This window comes from Boleophthalmus pectinirostris, unplaced genomic scaffold (assembly GCF_026225935.1).
Source record: "Boleophthalmus pectinirostris isolate CB_2022bp ecotype Guang Dong unplaced genomic scaffold, ASM2622593v1 HiC_scaffold_20, whole genome shotgun sequence".
Taxonomy (NCBI): domain Eukaryota; kingdom Metazoa; phylum Chordata; class Actinopteri; order Gobiiformes; family Gobiidae; genus Boleophthalmus; species Boleophthalmus pectinirostris.
The window spans coordinates 9,550,356-9,575,648 of record NW_026571153.1 but is presented as its reverse complement, the minus strand read 5'-3'; the positions used below and the strand labels follow the sequence as shown (position 1 = coordinate 9,575,648).

Sequence of the window (25,293 nt, the reverse complement as noted above, 5' to 3'; positions counted from 1 at the left end):
TCAATAAAAACGAGATGAACACACCGTTTTCTACCGTTGTTAAAACCTTAAACACGACAAGTAGACTCGTTCTTTCCGTCTGAAAGTGGTGAATTGCATGAATACATTAAGACAGGCATGTCCAAATTAACTTTTTACTGCAAGTTTTTTGAAAATCTACCTTGATAAAGTTAATATTTAGTGTTTTTTAAGGATCTTAGAATGAATAAAAGGTAATTTTAACATGTTAAACCTGCGCATATTTCAATTATTCACTGTATTGAGCACCAGTCTACGGCCCTCAATCGGCCCTCTGCTTCGTCTGTCTGTATGTGGCCCTTGATGAAAAAAGTTTGGACACCCCTGAGTTAAGAAGAACTCACTGAACACAAGAAGGGAAATTTATCCACTTCAGTTTCCTCATCAAAAACATACACGGAGTTATGTTTTGTTTCATTCCAACATGTTTAACACACAAACCCTTCCTCTCTCAGACTGAAAACACTTCATCCCACCTTATGATGTCATGTGGTAATACAGGAAGTGCTCCACTGTGTTTTTAAACTCCATGCACCTTCACTTTTGGATAATTTCAGCCCTGGAACTGCAAACCTCTACTGGACTAAAGGTAAAATGTAGCTGCTAACTTGAAAACTATATCTTCATGACATCACAAGGTGGAACAGAGCATTTTGAGCTGAGATATAGACAGGCCTAATAACGCAGAATTACTCAAACATGTGTGAAAGAAACAAAACACATTTATGGTACGTTTTCGAGGATCTAACAGCATTCTAACAAGCTCAGGAAAGTCAATTTTGTAAAATATAGACCTTTAAATAAACCAATCTCACACCAAAATCTACATTTGCAATATAATAATTAACTTTACTTACTTAGTTACTTTAAAAGAAAGACTCAGAGTCGTGCTTTGACACATGAACAGTTTTATTGTCTGCCATGTACACACTGCAGCTGCTAGGTTAGCGTTTTTAGTAGTCATTTGATAAACTTGTACATGCCCGCATAGGTATTTGCACTGGTATTATGATATAGTGGAAACAAGATGCTTTTTAATAAACCAATTATTATTATTATTATTATTATTTTATTCTCTTTGTTCACATCCAGCAAATGACAAGATGTGGATCGTTTGGTTTTGTTCCTTTTTAGTCTGAAACTGGAGATTCACACCAAACATACTTATGACATATGAGCATAATTCATGTATTTTCTACAGTGATAAAAACGTTCCATTGTCTATACTTCGAAACACATTCAAGCACACACGCAAATGTCGCCACAGCCATCACGTGGACAGCAAAATAAATAAATAAGATACAAAGTGAAGAGGTGATCGGGAGCTCTGGTGGGACGGGGGGGGTTAAAGCGAAGTGGAGTGCTCTGGACAAGGACTGGGCCGGCTGAGATCACAACTAGAGCAAAGGCGAACTCTGTCTGGCAATGCTTCTAGAAACCTGCGAGGATTATTGCAAAATTATTATGATTATGACCTATCGGAATACAGCTAAAATACAATGTTTTTCTCATAATTGTGGGACGCTACAAGTGCTATCCAGTTCAGGGTGAAGAACTATCAAATTCTAAAAACTCATTTCATCCTCCTCTATGCCTAAATTCAGTTCAAAGTGTTTTGGGATGCTCTACATTTAGTTAGAAGTGTCACCTTTCATTGTAATTACCATTTCTAAGATTTCTAAACTCTATTTTTGTCATGTCATGAGTAAAATAGTTAATAAATGTACTTAACAGAGTTGTATTCAAACCATAGACTGTATAAAGAAGTGGACTAAAGGAGTGTGACGTCGCCATAACGTTCAGCTCCAGTCAAATGAAGCTCATCGAGGCTTGCAGTTATACGAGTGAATTTGGTGTATTTGGAGCATCAGAGCAACGAAAGAGCCAACCTGAAGGGAGGGTGTTGAAGGCGAGTGCTTAGCAGCGCTGTCAATCGCACCTGTTGTTGATGCTAGCTGGAGTGACCCATGGATCTATAATAAAAACTGGTAAGCCCCTCCCCCTCTGTCCTGGTTCGAGACGGACTAGCGGCTGCTCCAGGTACTGAAGCTCCCGGAAGCTTGGGCCCAGAATGACTTTTCCCATAGAGCGCAATGCATTTTTTGGGAATTCAAACTGTGGTTGGCTGACAGGGGCATCCACAACTTTCACAAAGGTTGTATTTTTTAGGATTCTTTTCCATTTTCACAGCATAAACTACATTTTTAAATCGTCAAAACCCCTAAAACTTAGCTTTGTAAGACTTAAGCCCAGTTTATAGTCTTGCATCAAATTGTCAGTGTGACGCAGAGAGTTTGCAACGCCTTGAACCCCTTGACCGATGTGCACCTCCAAAATTTTCTACCTACGCGTTGAACCGACGCAGACAGCAAAGGAAGGCGACGCAGACAATAAGGGCTGTGATTGGTCCTCTCTAAATCCGCTCTACAGACATTTCCAGTGCTCCACTTCGGTACACCACTTCATTTTGTTTACACGAACAGCATTTTAAAATCCTAGGCTCCAAGAGTTGTGGCGGTGAATTACTTCGAGGTGCATAAACTTCGACATAAATCCATAAATCAAAAACGACGGCGACAAGGCGACGGTGGCAGTGTGTGTTGAGGCGACGCAGAACTCTGATTGGCTCTGATTGGTCCAAACTCTCCATGTCGTCCACATTACATACGTCGCGCGGGTGGGAGGAGCTTGCCTGTATTTTTGGGCCCATGCGACAATGAGCACAGGAGACTGAAAACAATACAACGCATCTTGGGTTCACCTTCAGATTTTATGGAGTGACCTCGGGGAAAATAGCTAAATTAAAACAGCAGGATCGTGACGTTACAGAGATTTGTATTGAACTTTTTTTCAGTACAGTCTATGGTTCAAACTTGTGGACAGACCTCGGGCTTTGCTGATGCTAAACTCAGCCGGCTTCATCCAGTAAAGGCTCGGCAGCTGAACGTGGAGTTTAAGTGCTTCTCCTGCTTTGAATCTCAACACAACATTCATCATTACTTTTGATCATTTACACACACGAGTGACTGCTCTGTATGACCCGACCGATGTGAGCGCACAACACGAGGACACACACGCACACACACGAGAAGGGCAGATGCATTATGGGAAGACTGGAAGGTGTGAAGTGAACAGAGTCCGGCCCGGTCTCCAGCTCTGCTCCGTAACAGTACAGCAGCTCTATGGGGCAAATGTTGTAAATGCTTCTCTCCTTTTTTCAAGCGCGATTCCCTCTATGTACAAAGCTTTACAAAAGTTTTTCATTTTTTATTTGTCGTCCAGAAGAGGTCCACGTGAGGCAAAGTCCGTCCGCTGAAATCTACCGTCCCCAACGCCCTGCTGTCAATCAAACTGCAACTGAAGCTCCATCGACAAAAAACAACTATCTTTGGTCACAAAACAATCAAGACCTTTGGGAATTACGCTCCTTTCACTTCGACGTATCGGAGAGGTTCGGAGTTCACTCGGAGCTCTCCTCCTCCTCCCCCTCTTCCTCCTCTCTCTCTGATTGGCTCTGGTCCTTGCGTATCCGCCCCCTGTGTTCCTGGTCCTGGCAGTATTGCAGTAGCAGCCTGTGGAGGTGCTGCTGTAGTACGTCGGGTTGCAGGGCGTAGGGGGTGTCGTCCTCTCGCTCCAGGTGCACCTGCTTGCCTCGCTCGTCCCTCACCACGGTCCTCTTCTGGGTGCGCGCCTTACGCATCTGACTTCTGTAGAAACGGACAGAGAGGGACAGAGAAAGAGTAAGATTATGTTCATGTTAATCTAAGTGTAGTATTAGCATCAAGATCATTATTATTATTAGTTTAAACTTTTGAAGAATTTCGACTGTTGTGTAGAAAATAGCAAGTATTAAGAATCCGCGTATCGTTCATTTGTTTTTCAATATAAAACCACAAAAGGAAATGAAAAAACAAGTATTTTGTTCATTATTTGTCTCCAAAACCAAATGAAAAAACAGATAACAATTTGTTTTATCAGTTTTTGATTTAGTGTTTAAATGAATAATGGATAAAACGGATAACAGCCTGTTTCCGTGACTTAAAGTGCGATGCCGGACTTTTGCGCCGCATACAAACTGAACCAGGACTGAACCTCAGTCAGTCACTCGGTCTCAGTCCTGATCTGGTCCTGGTCTCATTCCCGGTCTGGTCCCGTTCTCAGTCCCTGTTTGGTCCTGTTCTCAGTCCCGGTCTAGTCCTGGTCTCAGACCTCATAACCCAACAGTCTATGCGGGCACACCTCTGGGCCCGTCCCTACACTCAGTCCTGGTTTAGACCTAGTTTAATCCTGGTTCAGTCCTGGTTCAGTCCTGGTTCAGTCCGTATGCGGCGCAAAGTCCCGCATCGTAGTTTAAGTCACGGACATGGGAAAGGGAACGAAAATGAAAACTGAAAAAAAGAATTGTTATCCGTTTCTTCATTTTACTCACTGGGCTCATCTTAGCAGGTAAGTTAGGAACAGGTCAAATCACACAAACCACATGACAGATTATTTGAGTGATGTAAACAGTGAACAGAATTAATCCACAAAGGAGGAATTAATTATGGACCTACAGAAACTACTACTACTACTATGGCCCTAACTACTACTACTACGGACATACAGAAACTACTACTACGGACTACTATAGTAACTACTACTATGGACATACAGAAACTACTACTACTACGGACATACAGAAACTACTACTACTACGGACATACAGAAACTACTACTACTACGGACATACAGGAACTACTACTATGGACCTACAGTAACTACTACTACTATGGACCTACAGTAACTACTACTACTACTACGGACATACAGAAACTACTACTACTATGGACCTACAGTAACTACTACTACTATGGACCTACAGGAACTACTACTATGGACCTACAGTAACTACTACTACTACGGACATACAGTAACTACTACTACTACGGACCTACAGGAACTACTACTATGGACCTACAGTAACTACTACTACTATGGACCTACAGACTACTACTATGGACCTACAGTAACTACTACTACGGACATACAGTAACTACTACTACTATGGACATACAGTAACTACTACTACGGACCTACAGTAACTACTACTACTACGGCCCTACAGAAACTACCACTACTATGGACCTAAGTATGACTACTCTTATGGTGATATAAACATGTTATGTGTTAGCAGTTAGTGCTTCACTGAAGTGTAAAATCCTCTCTTTAATGTTTGTTGAAGAAATCCTACAGTGAGAAAATATTTTTAACAAACCATAACAGTTAGTTGAGCCCTAAACGCAGCAGTCTGACTATTTTTTACTTAACACACTGTATTTAGAAAACACATTTGTAGGGATCTGGACATGCTTTGAGCTCTGTTAGTCACTCCCATGCTCAGACCTTTTGACTACAGAACCGTCCTCTTGTACAATCTCCCTCTCTCTTACATGAGGGAGCTGCACTTTCCCAAAGCCCCCCGCATAGACCAACGCCTGAGGACGAATCAGCAACATGTCAAAATATACTTCAAGATTCAAGCGGCTTTAACACAAATGACTAGAAACTGAAAAAAAGGTTATTTCATCAGAATATACTATAGGAATGCTTAGTCACAATGAAATAAAATTACAATTTAACTACATGTGCTGTGACTGACCTTCTCAAAGTCCTCTCTGGCTGAGGGCAGATCTGAGGCCAGCGACGACTCTCCTGTCTGCTTCTCCAGCCGCTCTCCTCTCACCACCGTCGTCTTCACCACTTTACTGACTTTCCGACCTTGCACCGGCTCCGACTCAAACTCCGAAGCTCTGGCAGCGCCCAGAGACAGCGGCTCGGAGAAGCTCAACTGTGGACGCAATGGAACGACTGTTAAAGGTGCACTGCGTGACATTTCCTACTTGTGTCCATGGAGTAGTTGTAGCTCTCTCTAGAAAGTTCTACAGCAGGGGCGGGTAATGATTTTTTGAGAAACAGAAAATATTGTGAAGGGCCGGGCCAAAATGCTTAACTCAATTCTGCATACAGTGCAAAAAACAAAATCTAGTCAAGTTAAAATGACTTGAATTAAGAAAGTTTTATCATGATTTGAGTAAATTTCACTTGACAAGAAAAATGATCTGCCAGTGGAATAAGACTTTTTGTACTTAAAATATAAATATACATCTTGCTACACTTAAAATAAGAAAAACAAGTTTTGCACTTAAAATAAGAAACAAAATCGAAAGTGGTTTGAATTAAGAACCAAACACTTACTCCAATGGTAGATCATTTTACTTGTCAAGTTCAATCAACTCAAATAAAGTAACATTTTCTTAATTTAAGTCATTTTTAACTAGATATTGTTTTTTTTCCAGTGTATTATTAATTGTATTTCTTTATAAAAAGCAGTAAATATCATTGTTTTGATGAGTTGGTCAGATTGGTAAGTTTATGTTGTGACTAAGCAATGAAAAAGTGAGGCTGCCCTACAAAAAATGTCATTAAGAAACACCTCTAAAATAAAAGCAATGCAACTTTAGTCCATGCATGAGGTAAAATGATAAAATATGTTTATTTTATAATTCCAAATGAGCTTAAATGAGCCAGTCAGAGTCATCCAAAGGGCCGTATGTGTTTTCACAGAAATGGAACTATCTTGAGTTTCTTCAATTACAGATGTTTACATTGCTAAAGACTCGGGCTGGGTATCTTTTAAGATGTTGCCGATATGATACATAGCTCACGATACAATACAGTGCACTTTTGATTCAATACGATTCAATACGGTTCAGTGGAAAACAAAGTATAAATCATGGCTGTGATAGTAAAAGTCCAGTGAGTTTGTGCAAAGTGAATATGAAAATCACCCATTTTATTCAAAACAGTTAAAATGTCAACACAATTGTAGATTTTAGACAAAATAATTTAGTAAAATATACCTAAAAAATACTCCTGGCAATATATCGATACAGCAGCCCAAAATACCAATACTGTATCATCAAATTAAACAATACAATATATCAATAATTCAATATTTTTGCACACCCAACTAAAGACAGACCTACCATACTGTGGAACATTCCAGACAAAGCAGTAACATCTCCACGAACAGACAGAACAAGACAGTAGGAGTTCATGTATATAGGCCTGTAAACTGATGCCCACTGACCTCTCTCTGCTCCCCTTCACTGTGCAGGACTGTCCTCTTGATCACCTTCGACACCGTGTCTCCCTCGTCTATCCGAACCATGTCCTGCTGAGACCCTTCCATCGTCACTTCCTGTGTCTCCAGGCCGTCTGGAGACACATACTTCCGAATCACCTTCCGCGTAATCTGATAAGACAAAAGTGTAAATGTTATATATCTGTGTGTTAAATATCCATTGTCTAAAATGTAATATAAAAGGTAATAGTTTTCACCTTCTTGACCACCATGTTTCCGTGCTCGTCCGTGTACTGCTCCTCAGTAACAGTCTGTGGTGGGATTTCTGGTAACGTGTCCGCCTATCAAAACAAACACAAAGACACTCAGCTCAAATGTATAATAGAAAGACCTATATTTAGATTTTCTGTATATTTTGCTTTTCACTTCAAACACAAAACATTCTCCAATATTTGCAGTTTCACATCTCCACCATGAAGGGACAATAACCGACCTAAAATCTGCTGCAAAATGTGGAACTGCCTCAAAAACTGGAAGCAGCTTGATAGCCGTAAATGCCCAAACACCAACAGGAAAAGAAAATCTTACTTTTAAAAATTAGGAAGCAAAAAAAATGTAAATGTGTAACCCATGCAGTACACCAACAACATAGACAACAAAATCTCAACAAAAGATCCACAAAAATCAAAAAGAAAAGTTATCTGTGAACCAAAACCCCACACCGGTGTTGTATTGCTGGACGGACAAGCTGAATCCTGTTTGTTTACCTGAATGATAACTCTTCTTCGGACCACTCTGGTGGTCAGTATCTCTTCTTCTGAACTATCAGACAGAGCCCCTAGCTCCTCTGCTATCTCCTGGAGACAGTAACACGTCAATGACATTCTGCAGCACAGGGCAAGAGACTCCTTTTCTCTTAACCTCACAGTCGCAGCAAATAGAATGAGACAATGACAAATGTGGATATGAACGACTGAAGTGAGATGAAGAGAAGGGAGTTGTATGTTAGCGCACATGCATCTGGATCAGCAAGCAGGAATAGAAACATTTTTATGCCTGGGGGAACGATTCAACATAAATGCCAAACCTGTTATCTTGGGAATAAATTCAGTGAAACAACATAAATCATGCATACTCTATTTTTCGGACTATAAGATGCACTTTTTTTCATGGTTTGGTTGGTCCTGCGACTTAAAGTCCAGTGCGACTTATATATTACCACTGTCACTTGGCTCTACTGCGCATGTCTCCTGCACAAAGAGCCTCTGTCCTGCTGCATTAGTGAGATATGTAGCTGAAAACAGTAATAAAGCAGCAGAATGTTTGGAGTGAGCGAGAAACTTGTGAGCGACTGGTGGAAAGCGGGGATGGAGAACACAGCTTCATAACTGGGATGGTGCGCCATGTAACTTTCCTGGAAGTTACTGGATGGATTGACAAAGCTTGGGCTTCAGTGACAATCGAAACCATCCTGTCGGGATTCAGAAAGGCCGGAAAATAATTCTAACTGGAACTGAAGCTGAGTCTGACGACAGCTACATGGATTTAGTGATTTGAAGTGAGATGGAGAGTTTGGTAAACTTGTTCTATTGTTTATGCTATAGTTATCTGAACTAAATATACTATAAGAACTGTGATAGAAATGTACATTGTGGAAAGATTTCTCTCAAACTGTCTTGTGTAAATTAATGTGATTTCTACCTGAAACCCAGACCAGTCATTAACATGTGTAAAGGTTCATCAGGCACAACTGTCTCCGCCTTCAGGAAGCCTCTTGTTATCATCAACTGTATGTTAATTTAGTACCAGCCTCTGAAACCAAAGTCACTCTGCATTGATATATATGTAACTTGTATTTCTGTATAAATACTGAGAGCTCAAATGCTCAGGAGGGGACATGGGAGAGACAGGGTGAGAGGCTGTTGGGCTTTGGCCGGAACAGGCCGAGGCCCTGTCCATATCTGCTGTAACAAGAATAAACCTTGGTCTATATTCCAAAAACTCATCGAGCTTCGCAAATTGATTAATTATTTATCTTCAAGAGATATATAATTTTTTCCACAACAGAACTGTTCATATATGATGTTAACAACCTGTTGTTCTCTGTTCTATTGTTATTACTATAACTTTCCTTTCATGATGAAATGTTGTTTCCTGGTCTCTGATTTTATAAGGTAAATTTCCCCCAAAATGTGCGACTTATAGTCCGGTGCAAATTATAGTCCGAAAAATAAGGTAAATAAAAAGCTCTCCATGTTTCATTTGTAAGAGCAATCAAACGTTTAGTCCTTCTATCTCATTTCCACAGCCTCAGCTCAAAACCTGCAGAATTCCAGCGCACTTCATTAGCTTAAACAACATAACAGTCACAGCACACCATTTTTTACACTGCAATGACAGTTACTGTATGTGAATAAGTTCATATTTGCTTTACCTGAACTGGAAAACAGTTTTTATTTAGTTTGTTTCATATTTCACAGTCCAAATCTCACATGCACAAAGAAGCCATTGTGAGCCACACCTTTGAGTAATTCATGATCAAACTTGTATCAAACCTCAGCCCCACAGCCACAAACCAGTGCACTGTGCTCATGCTCAGACCTTACCCTTCCTAGGTCATCATCATCATCACAGTACCCTGACTGGCCTCTAGGGGGCAGCTCCTCACACCCGGGGAGGGCAGTCTGTGAACCTCCCGAATCATACGCATATTCACCCAAACTTTCACTTCCAGAGGAGAAGCGCTTGTACTCGTCCGGCCGTAGGAAGTGATGTGCGGCATACTCGTGGCCTCCGTGATGATAACTTGTGTCCAGACTGCTTCCAGGCATTGGTGACGGTGGTTCTGAAATACGATAGGCCAATGGCGGTTCTGCTTTAATGTCCTCTGGCTCAGACAAGTCAGAGAGGGCTTGTTTGCAGTCAAAGAACTCAGAATCTGAATCTGACTCTGGTTTTGTTTCTGGTGATTCAAATTCCTGTGCAGTTTTGTCAAATTCTTCAAGAACTTTGTTGAAATCAGGGGAAAATTCAAACTCTTCTGGAGACTTAACCGTGCTGCTTGGTGATTGACTGAGCACTGGTTGAGCACTTAACGAAGACTCTGACACCTTAAGGCTTTGCTGTCCCAAAAATATGGCTTCGTAATCTGGGGGTACGAGGAAGTGGCTGGACATGGGTGAGAAGAGTTCAGAAGACATAGAGGGCTCAGTTGGTGGCAGCACAGGAGTGACAGTCCGGTGGGTGGAATATGTCATCTGCTCCGGGAGCTGCAGTGGAATTGGTGGGCTTTTCTTTTGTGGAAGCGGCGAGACAGGGGTACTGACTTGTGGTGCCTTAGCAGACTTTTGTAAACCCTGCATCTGATCTTGTGCTTTAGAAGCCTGGAGATGAATACACTGTAGGTCAGCAGGGTATTAATGTACAGGTTGGTATACAGAATTGAACTGCCATCAACGCTCGAATTGCTTGTTGTCAATTAACAAGCAATTACTGTACACATGCAGCTGATATCGTCTCTATATAGCTTGACTCACACTAGAGGTGGGCAATATATAATGGCAATAATATGAACGTTATTTTGAAGATATGCAAAGTTTTAATATTATGTGTAAAGTTTATAGTAAAATATGGCAAAAAAAAAGTGGCAATATTGTCCACCCCTTCCTCACACTCGTAACCGACATTATTTAAACTGAACAAGCTACACAGATATTCCCATGCTATTAGCAGTGCTCGGTATTAAGGGTGTAACAATATCCAAGTCTCATGATATGATATCATCATAGTCTGAACCTCACGATACGATATTTATTGCGAGATCGTGGGAAAGCTCACAATATGGCGGGGAGGCTCACGATTAGGGATGTAACAATATCCAAATCTCTCGGTATGATATTTTCACAATATACATCTCACAGTACGATAATTATTGCGATATTTTGTGGAGGCATAAACAAAACTGTTAATATGCTACTTTTTCCTCTTAAAATGCCTTGACAAGACTTAACCCAAAGAACTAAAACTTAAAAGTGCATAGAACTGTTATTTCTTCATGTAGTCTACACTGAAATGGAGCAAAGGATCATGGTCTATGTAGTTCCCTGTCTTAGCTATTGCTGCACCATAACTCTTAATTTAAACAAAGAGACTTGTAATGCGATATATTGTGATAGTCCACGATATTATTGTGAGAACTTTGACGATACGATATCACGATATTTCAGTTATTGTTACATGCCTACTTGGTATGTATGAAACAGCCCGTAGTACATTATTTTCAAACGTTTGCTGGTGAGAAGATGCGTGTTTGTCTTGTTAGGTGGTAAAAAGAAAACTCCAAGCCCACCAAACGTGTGTGGTTAACTGTCCAAGAGTAGCTCCACGCTCATGCTCTTTCTCTTACCCATTGGGAGGTGTCGACTGCTGTAATGACTCGCTCTCGATTGACAGCCTCCTCTTCTGGCATTCTTTTCTCCAACTGAGATCTCCGACCTTTTACTTCTGTTCTAGCATCAAAACTTCCCAGTAGAACTTGTCTTTCTGGCTCAACGGTCCTCACAAAGCTTAGATCTTCTCTCAAATGTCCAGTTAAATCAGAATTGTCCACCTCTTCATCAGAGTAAATAGATTGTGGACTCATTGGCCTTGGGCTGTCATCCATCCAATACTCAACAGGCAAAGCTACAAACTCTGAGTCAGAAGTCGCAGATACAGGCGAGACTGATCTGAGTAATGGACTACCCTCCATGAAATAGGATGACAGTATTCTCATAAATTCAGGTACAGGTGAATCAGTCATTAGGCTTCTGTGCTCACTAGACTCTGGAGAGGAACATCTGTCGTAATCAGATGCTCTCAAATGCGTTGAAAATTCAAGATCTGAGTATGAAGCCTCAGACTCTGGTGATGAAGACCGAAAAGATTTGGCAAAAGGGGAATATTCCTCCATCACCTCCACTGTGAACTGAGGAATTGGGGAGTCTGGAGAGAGACGACTATATTTACTTATTTCTGGAAGTGAATCTGGGGAAGATGCTCTGTTGTGATCCACGTGCATTGCTGATTCCAGGGACATTGCGATATCTTCTGTCAGTGAGTCAGGAGACAATGGACGGTCTTTTTCATCTAAGATCTCTGAATGTGTAGATTCTGGAGATGAGGCTCTGCGCTCTACGTGATATAATGAATCATCTTGAAGCATCTCTTCTATATCAGATCCTATGGGTTCTGGTGAAACTGATTCGGATCTCACAAATGTCTCACATCGTGGAATAGCTGTACTAAACTGTGGGACTGGTGAGTCTGGGGAAAGGCGCATCAGCTCATTCACTGATGTCACTGATTCTGGTGATGAGGCTCTCTCTACTAACATAGCAGATTCGTGTGGTTCTTGATATTCAGACAATAAGGTAGAGGCAAACATATGTGCGCTACCGTGATCTATGTCTAAATCCTCATCAGAATAAATTGATTGTGGGCTAGTTAGTCTTGGCCTGTGATCTGTCCAGTAATGAACAGGTAAGGCTGTAAACTCGGAGTCAGAGGAGAATGACACTGGGGAAGATGATCTAACCAAAGCGCTCCTATCCATAAAATAGGACGACAGTATTCTCATGAACTCTGGCACGGGTGAATCTACCATAAGGTGTCTGGACACACTAACGGAGTCTGTGGATTCTGGGGAGGAAGGCCTCTCACAATCCTCAATATCTGAAAAACCTGTTTCTTCAAAGTCTGAATATGAAGCCTCTGACACAGGAGACAATGGCCTGAAGTAAAGAGTATATTGTTCTGTTTGGTCTGCTGTAAACTGCGGAATAGGAGAGTCTGGAGTCAGGGGCCTCTGCTCACTGTGTTCGGGCAGGGATTCTGGAGAAGATGTTCGGTCAGCCATGTTCATTGCTGATTCTAATGACATAGGGGTGTACTCTGAAATAGACTCTGGTGATAATGGTCGGTCTTTTTCATCTTCTGATTGTATGGAATCAGGAGATGGCCCTCTACATTCTACTTCGGACTCATTATCTGGCTGAAAGTACTCTACATCTGAGCCCATGGAGTCAGGTGAAACTGACGTTGACCTCAAAATCGTCATAAATTCTGAGGTAAATGTTTTAAATTCAGGCAGAGGGGAATCTGGCAACCCTTCATTAGATGTAACAGAGACAGGGGAAGAGGTTCTCTCATAACCAACCGTTTCTGATGAGACTGTTACTTCATAGTCTGAGAGAGAAATCTCGGATTCAGGTGAAGATGATCTACAGCGAGGGATATAATCTTGCAGGGAGTTCACTGTAAACTGCGGGATAGGGGAGTCTGGACTTAGGTGTCTGTGCTCACTATGTTCAGGCAGAGAGTCTGGAGAAGATGCCCTTTTTTCCACCATGTACATTGCTGATTCTAATGACATAGGTGTGTATTCCGACACCGACTCAGGTGATAGTGGTCGGTCTAAATCAACATCTTCTGATTGAATGGAATCTGGAGATGAGCCTCTACATTCTTCTAAAGACTCATTATCTGACAGTATGTAGTCCTCATCGGATTCAGATTCTTGAGGTTCAGGTGAAGCTGACACTGGTCTTAAACCTATTTCACATTGTGTAAGAATTGTCCTAAATTCAGGAACAGGTGAATCAGGAGATAAGTTTCTGAACCCTCTGTAAGATGCAATAGAGTCACTGGAGGAGGTTCGCTCAAAACTAACCCTTCCTGATATGACTGTTAGTTCATAGTCTGAGTAAGAAGCCTCAGACTCGGGAGAAGATGACCTACAGCGAGGGATATAATCTTCCAGGGAGTTCACTATAAATTGCGGGATAGGGGAGTCTGGACTTAGGTGTCTGTGCTCACTATGTTCAGGCAGAGAGTCTGGAGAAGATGCTCTTTTGTCGACCAGGCACATTGCTGATTCTAATGACATAGGTGTGTATTCTGACCCTGATTCAGGTGATAGTGGTCGGTCTAAATCTAAATCAACATCTTCTGATTGCATGGAATCTGGAGATGAGCCTCTACATTCTGCTAAAGACTCATTATCTGACAGCATGTAGTCCTCATCGGATTCAGTTTCTTGAGGTTCAGGTGAAGCTGACACTGGTCTTAAACCTGTTTCACATTGTGTAAGAATTGTCCTAAATTCAGGTACAGGTGAATCAGGAGATAAGGTTCTGAACCCTCTGTAAGATGCAATAGAGTCAGGTGAGGAGGTTCTCTCATAGCCTGCCTTTCCTGACACAACTGTTAGTTCATAGTCTGAGTGAGAAGCCTCGGATTCAGGCGAGGATGACCTAAAGTGAGAGGTATAATCTTCTAGAGAGTTCACTGTAAATTGCGGGATAGGGGAGTCTGGCGATAGGTTTCTGTGCTCACTGTGTTCAGGTAGAGAATCTGGAGAAGATGTTCTTTGTTCTAACATGTGCATTGCTGATTCTAAGGGCATGGGTATATATTCTGACACCGACTCGGGTGACAATGATCTGTCTTTTTCATCTACATCCTCTGAATGCAAAGAATCTGGAGATAATCCTCTAGATTCTAATTGCCATGTTTCATTATCTATAAACATCTCGTCTATATCAGAGCCTACAGGTTCTGGTGAAACTGACGCTGACCTAATAAATGTCTCACACTGTGGTAAAGCTGTTCTAAATTCTGGCACAGGGGAATCTGGGGACAGAGGTCTCAGTTCATTCATTGATTTGACAGATTCTGGTGATGATGCTCTTTCATGTAAAATGGCTGTGTCAGGGGTCATAGCTCTGCCATCTATGGATTCAGGAGAATAGCAGATCCTATCTATCTCATATCTTACTTCTATGTTCTCATGAGAACTCAAAGAAGTGAGAGCAGTATCTTCAAATAAGCATTTAGTATCTTTATACAAATTGTCATGCAAGTCCTCCTGTTCAGTTATTTCTGATGGATATTTTAGTCCTTGGTCCTGATCACTTACAAAGGCTGTAGTTTCTTCTGTGGTACCAAATTCCTCTGAAGGTGCCTGCTGATCAATTCCTAAATATTCTATACGGGACCCGACATATTGCATAAACCCTGTTTTACTTTGAAAGGTCTCTCCTCTGTACTGGGGATCATGTACTTGAGAAATAAGTTTCCATAGCTCAGCTTCATAAATTAGGTTATACTCTGCCACTTCAATAGCCTCAACCGATTCTTTCTCTGTGCTAGAAATTATTACAGTTTTATCGTCTGTGGCTGTTGGTGATGTTACACCATCAGACTCAGGATATGTTGCTTTATCATGTGAATATATAGCTTCTAAAGATCCCAATAAACCCAAACCACATTCCGAAGGCAATATTTCACTTTCTTCAAATGTTTGTATTATATCTGCCACTGGAGATTCAGTATATTGATCAGATATGTCAAATGAAAACTGTTGCTCTACTTCTTCTTCTTGCAACTCTATCGAATCAGGTGAATTTGGTCGATTATCACTGCCATCATACACTATGAGATCTTCAATATAATATTCAACATCTGATGTGATGGATTCAGGAGAGGATGATTTATAGCTAGCATTGATGATAACACGTTCAGGAGCTCTGGGTGTAAAATCAGGGATGGGTGAATCTGGGGACAGACCTCTGAATTCATTATCTGTGCCTTCCGATGCAGGTGAAGATGGTCTAATGTTGTACATGTGTGAACCAGGGCTTATAACTATGTATTCTATCTCTGAACATTCTGATAATGGAGATGCTGATCTATTACCAGACACACTGTGCTCAAATTGGCAAAACTGCGGTATAGGAGAATCATTGCTAAGCCTACTAGATGCTTGAGACTCAGGAGATAAGGCTCTGTTTTCTAAATCTGCTTGCCATTGGTAATCCATATCTACAAGTAAATCAGATAAAACAGACTCGGGAGAACTGGATCTCAAGTCAGCTGAGGGCAACTCCTTGAACATTTGTGTAAACTGAGGAATAGGTGAGTCTGGTGGTTGGAATTTTTCTACAGATGCAGGTGAACCTGGAGATGATGCCCTATCTTCTAGAATCCCCAAAGAAGAATCAAAGTCTTCATCTGAGTCTGTCCAATCAGGGGATATTGACTCGGGAGAGACAGACCTGACATTGCTCAACTCAGTAGATGTGAGGAGTGGTGTGAAGTGAGGAACGGGCGAGTCAGGAGAAAGCCTAGTGCAGCTGTTAAATAATGGCCCTGACTCCGGAGATGATCGTCTGTCCTCCAACCAGTCAGATGAATCAAACTCAATGTCCACTTCTGAGTCAGATGACAGTATTTCTGGTGAAGGAGATCTGAGCGACTTCACTGGTGTATCATGTTCAATGTGTCTAAACTCTGGAATAGTCATCTGTACTGTGTGTGGAGACAATGGTGTAGATGATGTGGATCTTCTCACTTCAGGCGATGACGATCTACCCTTCAGTTTCAGAGGAGCTGTAGAAATGTGGCTTACTAAGGCTATGCTCTCGCATTTGTGAGTAGGTTTTTGGCGTTCTGTCTTAAAACCAAAAAATGAAGGAAACCGCTCTACTAATTTACTTTCAAACTGGGGAACTGGTGAGTCTGGTGGCAAGGCTTGTTCTTCATTTCTTGAATATACTGAATCAGGTGAGGATGCTCTCTTAAAATCTAACTCCTCAAGTAAGTCATCTCCATATTCTAAATCTGAATAGGAAGCAGAAGCAGGAGAGCTGGATCTGCACGGTGTTGCAAAAATAGTTTCTTCAGCTGGCTCAAATACAGGTATAGGTGAATCAGGCGGAATGGACCACAATTCGTAATCTGAGTTAGGCGTGAAAACTTGTGGCTCATCGAAAAATTCACATTCTACATCAATATCTGGTGTTACAGAGATAAGTGAGGGCGACCTGCTTCCTTGGAACATTACATTGACAATAACGTTCTCTTCAAACTGAGGTATAGGAGAATCGGGTGATAGGGGCCTAAATTCTGTAAGTGATGTTACTGAATCTGGAGACAGTGTTCTTTTTGGTGTTAAGAGGAGTGACTGAGGTGACAAAGGTCTATACTCTGACAATGAGTCTGGTGAAAAAGGCCTAGTCTCGGTTTCACTTTCTGGGCTTGCAAATTCGGGTGATTCTGACCTCTCATTGCAATTGAATTCTTCCAAATTTGATTCTGACAGTAAATCATTTTGAGAAGAAAGTGACTCACAAGAGGACGTAATATGTTCTCCAACGCCAAGCGATCTCTGAAAGTCCTGTCTAAAATCTGGTATGGGAGAGTCTGCTGACAGCCGTCTAGAGTTGCTTGCTGATTCTACTGATTCAGGAGATGATGCTCTTGGTACAGTAGTAGCATCATGTAACTCCAGTTCAGAATCTGACACTGAATTTGGGGATGGTGATCTTGAAGATTTTAGTGGACATATTTCAGGTATGGAGTAGTGAAACTGGGGTATTGGAGAATCTGGGGGCAAAGCCTTACATTCATCTATAGAGTCTGCTGTGACTTGAGAATCTGATCTCAAAAGACTTGTGGACTGCAACATTTGTGGTGAAAAAGGTCTGTATTCTGCTTCTGAATCAGGTGACAATGGTCTCTCAGACTGTGGCTTTAGAGATTGGTCCTGTACTATCAGAGACAAATCAAAAATATCCTCTAACCCAGTCTTATCCAACTGCTCTGTCATCACAGCTGCATCTTCCAGAACATATTCAATTCTTGTTCCAGCATACTCAAATACTCCAGTCTTGCTGCTATATGTTTCCCCAACATACTGAGGGTCATGTATGTGTGATATAAGCTTCCAAAGTTCAGCATCATAAACTAATCTAAACACTGGGACTCTGATAGCCTTTAATTTTTTGTCTTGATCATAGCTTCGTTCTGTGTGCTCTGAAGCATGTGACTCAGGTGAGTCTGGTCTCTGAAAATCTAAATCAACAATGGATTGGTCATATTCGTCATCGGATATGGATTGAGGAGATGGGGATCTGTCTGCAATACGTGAAGTAAATTCTATTGGTTGTGGCAATATTTGAAAGTCAGGCAATGGTGAAGTCCACTCTATACCCATCTCCTGAATCAACAGATCTAGGAGAGCTAGGTCTTGATTCTCCGAAGTGTAGTGGAAAAGTAGATGCAAATTCTAAATCTGAACCTACTGAAACTGGTGAGGAGGTTCTTTCTTGAGGTGTTAAAACTGCAAATTCATTTTCCAGAATGGGTGAATCATGTAGGTGTGATTGGCTTTCCATCTATAGAATCTGGGGACAACGGTCTATTTTCAAGAGACGAAACAGAGATATGGTCTTGCTCTACTTCAGAGGTTAGTGATTCAACAGATGAGGACCTTTCAACTCCATAAGTAACATTAGATACTGGTAAGCTTTGCTGGAAGTCAGGCAGTGGTGAGTCGGCTGACAAAATAGCTGAAGACACAGAAGTTGGTGATAGAGCTCTCTCATCGGAAACCATTATAAATTCACTAGAGTCCTCCAGATCTGATGCTAGCAATTCTGGTGAAACTGAAAGGGGACGCTGAAGAGAGACCGACTCTGAGGCTGAGAACTGACAAATTGGGGAGTCTGCTGATAATGCTGTGTGACTGTCTAAAGACTTTAATGACTGGGGAGAATCAGCTCTGTACTGTCCAGCTTCTTCAAGTGATGACAATAGAGTAAATTCACTTTCTGAGTCTGGCGAAAGAGGCCTTTGATTGAACTCTGCCTCGTCCTCTGTCTCTCTGGATTTAGGTACACCTATTTTGTGTTTTTCCCCTGCATACTGAGGATCATTTACATGAGAAATAAGCTTCCAAAGATCTACATCATAGGATAACACTGAATTGTCTGTTGAACTGACTTGAGGTTCGAAAACTGGGTGTTCTGACTTTTCTGGCAAACTAAACTGTGATTCTTCTTCCAAAATTGATTCTTCTAAAGCAGGCACAAATTCATTTTTATCTTCTTGCCTTGAATCAATCTTTTGTTGTGATTCTACAGTTGTGCTGTCAAGAGAAACATGTCTTGTCTCAAATTCTGCTAACTCAGGTGAAGACGACCTCTCATCATAATTGAAATCTGCTGCAGAAAATTCCACTAAATCTTTGTGATCACTAGAATCTGACTCAGGCGAAGAGGACCTACAAATAGCAACATTAGTAAATACACTGTCATTACTAAAGTCAGGAACAGGAGAGTCTGCAGAGAGTGGCTGATTTCTTACAGAACTCTCTGAATCTGGAGATGATGTCCTTGACTTAGCTGCAGAAATACTGTCATCAAATAACTCAGTATCTGACACAGAATGAGGAGACGGTGATCTCGAGAGTGAAAGAGGGTAGGATTCTTGGACAAAGCTTTCAAAATGAGGGACAGGGGAATCTGGGGACAAAGGATTGCACTTGTCAACAGAATCTACAGAGCCCTGTGAATCAGACCTCAACAGGCTCATAGACTTTAGTGTTTCAGGTGAGAAGGCTCTGAATTCTGTTTCAGATTCAGGTGATAATGGCCTTTCTGTATGTGATTCTACAAAACTAACTGGGTCATGTATTTCACTAAAAGGCTCCTCTATCTCTGCCACTGGTTTAGATTCCTCCTCCTGGTATTCAAGCACATTCTTATCCCCTTCATAAATGTTCTCTGATTCCAGCTTTTCTACAGACAAACCCTCTTCTTGAGACAGTTTCTCTCCTAATTCTTGTAATGTTGTAGTTCCACCTGCAGACAAACTAGCTCTATCAGACTGTGTAAGGTCTACTGAACACACTTCAGAGGGCTTTTGTTCACCTTTCTCTCTTAGATGTTCACTAGGCATTGTGTCTGACTGTTGTGTATTATCAGTTTGTGCACGTTCAATGTCAGTGATGAAATCTGTGTTTGATTCAGAAGTTAAATTACTACTATCAGAAATATTTACAATGTTTGTATGGCTTGGAAGCAACTCTGCAGAATTATCATATATTGATAATGATTCTGTTATTTGATCATCACTTGAGACAATGTGCTCAGTGAATGAAATTTCATGAGAAGTTATACATTGTGTTGCCATGGATTCATCTCCAGAATCAACCGGAGAAGGTGAAATTGGTCTGTCATAATCCTGGAATAAAGGAGAGTTTGTGCTAAATTCTACCTCTGAACATACTGACTCACGTGAGGTTGGTCTCTCACCAGCGAGTGCTAAAACTGAATCGGGCCAATCTTGGTAAAATTCAGGAATAGGTGAATCTGGAGACAGTGGCCTATGCTTATTAACTGATGATCCAGATTCTGGGGAGAATGGTCTGTTCTGACAAGGGGAATGTGAATGTTCAGCCTCAAAGAATTCTAAGTCTGATGAGAGGGACTCAGGTGATGAAGACCTGCATGCCGTATACGAGATGGTCTCAGAGGTAAATCTACTAAACTCTGGGATAGGAGAGTCTGGGGGAAGCAGACTGTGTGTACAGGAAAGATCTATGGATTCAGGAGAGGATGGTCTTGACTCTTGATGATATGCTAAAAAGGTTGATTCCTCACCTGTTGTAAAAAGCCATGGGTATGTCTCTAAAACAGTAGATTCAGGAGACGATGCCCTGTCTTCTATATCTGTGTATGATTGTGCTGACGATTGTGCTGACTCAATATCACCACTGCAAACACTGCTTGATGAAACTGGTCTTCCAAATGGAGTTTTATTTGAAATCATTGGCGTTAATGGCCTTTCCTCAGATTCTACCTTTATGGCACGAGCACAAAGAAGAGACTGTGCCTGACTGGGTGACCACGTCTCCCCAGACTCCCATGGCAGCACTGGGGGTGGCAAAGGAGAAAGAGGTCTATAAAGGGGAATAGGAGAGTCTGGCGAGAGCAGTGATAGTTCATTTACGGATGAAACTGACTCGGGTGAAGAGGCCCTGCTCTCAGCTAGAATGACCTCATCTGCATCAAAAACAAGTGGACTAGGCATTCTTAAGAGTGAATCACATAACGAAGATGATCTGCTATAGCTAACATCTAAAGTGTCAGTGATTTGATCTGTGTCTTCATCTGCAGAGCCCCCACAGGCACCAGAGATATATGTTTCAACTGTGAGACTAAAGATGCTAGTCCTTGCATGGTCACTTTCAGGAGTATTTTCCTCTTCAAGCTGAGTTGTGACTTCTTCATCAAAATAATCTATGTTTTCAAAGGTTGAGTTGTGTAATGTTTCGAGGCAGACATCTCCTGAGTGTGGAGGCAACAAACTTAAAGTAGCTTGGTTATTATCAGGTGAACATATTTCAGAAGGAAGACCACAAGCGTCTTCTTCCCCAGGCATTATTTTAACCACGTTGTCTTCTACAAAAGTGTCTGAAACATAATCAGCAAAAGTATCACTCTCAAATCCTCCTGGCTCACACTGAATTGCTTGTTCAGCAGTGTCGGCCATGTTGGTGGAATCACTTGGATCAGTTTTAAATCCATACAGAACTTTGTAGAGACGTTGAGAAACTTCCTCCATGTGCCCTGTCTTACTTGGGTCTTCCCCAGTAGTTAGAGGAATGGAAGTGGTTTCACTAGTTGATTCTTTACTTTTTGTTGCCTCACTGTTTTCAGTGAACTCTATAGACAGTTTTCTGAAGTCCTGTTCTGCTTCTTCACATTCAGTCAAAGTATCTCCAAAGTCAGTTAGTGACAGTGGTCGACTTTCACAAACACCGGTACGCGAGATGTTGGCAGAGTCTCTCCAAGTTATTACTGACAAATGCTGTGGATTCTGTTCCATGCTGCCGGTTCGTAAACACTCAAGACTCCAATCTTCTCCCCCTTCTGCCCCATCAGATCCCTCTGCCCCTTCAATTTCACTTGAATCAATGGTGATGTCTGGAGACGGAGCAACTTGGGCACAAAGCTTGGGCCCGCCTTTATACACTGGGTCAATGACAAGGGATCGGAGACTGTAGGGGGATGTTCGGTACACTGTGAAGAAAGGACTTACTTGTTTCAAACTCCCTGTGTGTAGAGATGGGTCTCCCACTTCCTCATATATTCCTTGTGATGAACTGCAGAAGAAAAGAAGAAAATATCTCAAAAATAGCAATAAGACACAACAGTCTAGATTACTAGTTTACAAACCACATGGGCCTTTATTCAAAAATACTCACATTTCCATCTCCTTTTGTATTCTTCCTTTCTGGACACTTCTAATAAGGTCTGTTTCTGATCGTCCTGTTGTCTCTGGGAGTGACGACCAGCTGGAGGACAGATCCTCTGAGGACACCATGGGTACAGCCTGTCCTGTCTGCGGACTCTTACAAGTAGTCTCTGTACGGCGACCTGGTCTTGGACTGTCAATATCTTCATGAAGAGCAGAGAAACCTGAGAAGAATATATTGGGTGGGAAAACTACGGTTATGAAAGTGGTTTGTGTCAAAAGGTTTGTCATTTTTGATGTAAGACTTACCTTCACTGTGATCAAGGGCTATGGTTTGTTCTATTTCTGCATAGGTTTGTGATGATGTCTCATCCTGAGTGGATTTCATGATCTTGGTTTCAATGAGATGAACTATGTCCATACGGTTAATTGAAGTAAGTCTTTTGATTAATGTGGTTTCTGTATAAAAAAAAAAAAAAGTAAATGATAATAATTAAAAGATTGTCAACAACTCTTAATAAATCAACAATGCATAAAATCCTTCAGGTTTACCTGGTGTTTGGCTTCCTTCCTGCTCTGCCCAGAACCTCAAAAGGGCATGGCTTTGATCTTGCAGTGAGTTTGGGTATTCCGCCCTGATTAGGTTTATTCTATCTTCACTAAAGTTCAGTTCACGTGCCAATTCTGTATAAAAATGATTAAAAATAAAAATGATATATAGTCATTTAAATACAATATATAGTCATTTAAATAAGGGTCACATTATTTCCTACCTGTCCAACTAAAGCCCAAATGATCAGCGATTAGGGCCAACCGGTGCTCTTGTCTCTCGGCTTCATCCTGTGGATCTACTGCAATGCCACCAGATAAACCATCAATGCCAGTCTCTCTTACAGCTAACATAGAGAAACATGATCTTCACTGGCTTCCTTAACCCTTAGAGCATCATGGGCCCTAAATATTCACTATGTGCAATTCTTTTCATTTGGGAGTCTCTATACAATAAGTCAGCTGACAAAGTTAAATGGTGAAAAGGTACCAGAGCTCCTCCTTTGGGAAGCAGCCTAGGTCTTGGACTAAAATTACTGTTAGGAATTGAAAATTTATCCAATTTTTAAGTTTATGTTTTTGAATTCTTTATTTAACAAGCTCTCACATAGATTTGGAATTTCTACTCCTTATTGTGCGTCAGATGTCAGATAAACAATATGGTAATAGTATTTCTATATTATAATATATCAATATAATTCTTTTAGCGTTTATTGGGGGGCCAAATGGGGCCAAAAGATAAGCACATTTCTGAGATGCCCCAAAGGTTAAACAATCATTTTTTAAATTAGTGCATTGTTTAAATAGTAAAGAAATGTCTAAGACTACTGACAAAGTTATACTACAGCATATTGCTCATTAAACAGATAAACCCAATTACTAAAAGCCTTTAAGTCAATCTTGAGATTTTAGCACATAAGGAAAAAGACAAACAGAAACACAGCTGAATGGACAGCCACAAGGATTCTTCCACTACAATGGGAATCAACTACAAGAGACAGAGAGGCAGCACCTTTACAGCTAAAGTAATCTAATGGCACAAGAGAGAGAATAGCCCCTTAAACAGGGGGGATACCTTGACTTGAGACTTTATCATCTGGGATTCGCTGCATCTGTGTCTCAACAGGGTCATCCCAAAGAGGTCTAATGGGAAAGACGGCTCCTGAGGGAGGGAACTGCATCTCAGTGAAGGCTTCCCTCTCTAGGACAGATGCTTCGATGAGACTGCTCTCATCATCTGAGTTGGCAGCAGCTGCCTCTATTTCCTTTTCTGTCTGGGCCTGTGCCAACCTCTCCACAACTTTTGCGGCTTCATCACTTATTTCTTCAAAGAATTCAAAAGATTGTTTGCCAGCTGTATTTTTATCTGAGCTTGGTGTTGTAGAATGTGATGATTGGCCACTTTTGCCTCTGACCGGCAGTTTAGATTGGAAACCTTTGGACTTGGCGGACTCCACACTCAAGGGACGACCCGTGTTCCTTTTTAGGAGATGGCTTGGTAGAGTCTCCTTCACAGAAGCTCTTGGCTTTCGCAGAGGAGGTCTTTGTTTTCAGCTCAACAGAGGGACCAGCATCTGTCTCAGATTTCCTCCTTGAATCCTTCTTTACAGGAGGCTTGAGCTTCTTGTCCTGCCCAGTTTCTGTGCGTTTCGCAGGGGAGTCAGCCTTTTGACTACTAGCCTTGACAGGAATTCTAGATTTGGAGTCTGATGATACTTCTTTTTTAACAGCTGAGGAGGATGGGGTAGTGGTTTTAGCCCGAACTTGTGAGGAAGATTTAACCTGTGATTTTACAGGAGTCTTTTTAACACTTAAAGAGCTAGTTTCTTTTGATTTGGCTGAGGTTTTGGTACTTTCTACTGCAGCTTGTTGTTCTTCTGGAGAGGAATCGGAGGACTCTTGTCCCTGCTCTGAGTAAACAGATCTAGTAACAGTAGTTTCAGCGGTCTGTACATTAGCTATCATTTGACCAGATGAGCTATTATCTATTTCTAAAGATGTTTCACTTAAATGCTTATCTGTTTTGGTCTCTAAACCATCAGATGTTCGATCTGTTTTTGACTTGGATGAAACAGATACCCCCATTTTAGGTATTTTAGATTTTGAGACATCATTTTTATTGGTGGTTTCATCCCCTTCGGGCAGGGATGAAATAAGATCACTACTTTTTTTAGTCTTTTCATCTTCCTCAGTCTTAACCTCTAGTGTTAGATTGAGGCCAACATCAGCCTCTGCAGCTGCCGATCTTTGGCCTTCTTGTGAAGCCTCATCCTCTAAAGATTGTTCACCAATTTGAAAAAAGGCAAAACCACCCCCTTCCTCCTCATAACTCCTTTTAGTCATATCAATTGCCCCACTGCGTGTCATCTCAAAGAGCTTTCCCTCTTGGAAGAGGAAAGGGTTGGGCTCACTGGTTGGTGTGCTCTCTTCTGTAGGTGTTCTATCAGGTGTGGCTTGGACAGATTGACGATCTACGACCAGGTTCAGTATCTTCTGTTCTTCTTCTTGAACACGGGCTACAA

At 41.4% G+C, this 25,293-nt stretch overlaps 1 protein-coding gene across 1 annotated transcript in view; it reads right to left on the bottom strand.

The window, feature by feature from the left end:
* Positions 1-928: 928 nt before the first annotated feature.
* ank2b (ankyrin 2b, neuronal) overlaps positions 929-25,293 on the bottom strand; it is a 127,837-nt gene continuing 103,472 nt past the window's right edge. The window contains exons 38-48 of the mRNA XM_055156129.1: positions 22,996-23,073; positions 22,775-22,906; positions 22,532-22,681; positions 22,233-22,446; positions 22,067-22,130; positions 7,909-7,998; positions 7,399-7,482; positions 7,148-7,312; positions 5,657-5,845; positions 5,401-5,492; positions 929-3,725 (exon numbers count right to left, since the gene is read on the bottom strand). Of these exons, the coding sequence (XP_055012104.1) occupies positions 3,479-3,725; positions 5,401-5,492; positions 5,657-5,845; positions 7,148-7,312; positions 7,399-7,482; positions 7,909-7,998; positions 22,067-22,130; positions 22,233-22,446; positions 22,532-22,681; positions 22,775-22,906; positions 22,996-23,073 (1,505 nt within the window). The 3' untranslated portion in view covers positions 929-3,478. The remainder of the gene's footprint in view (positions 3,726-5,400; positions 5,493-5,656; positions 5,846-7,147; positions 7,313-7,398; positions 7,483-7,908; positions 7,999-22,066; positions 22,131-22,232; positions 22,447-22,531; positions 22,682-22,774; positions 22,907-22,995; positions 23,074-25,293) is intronic.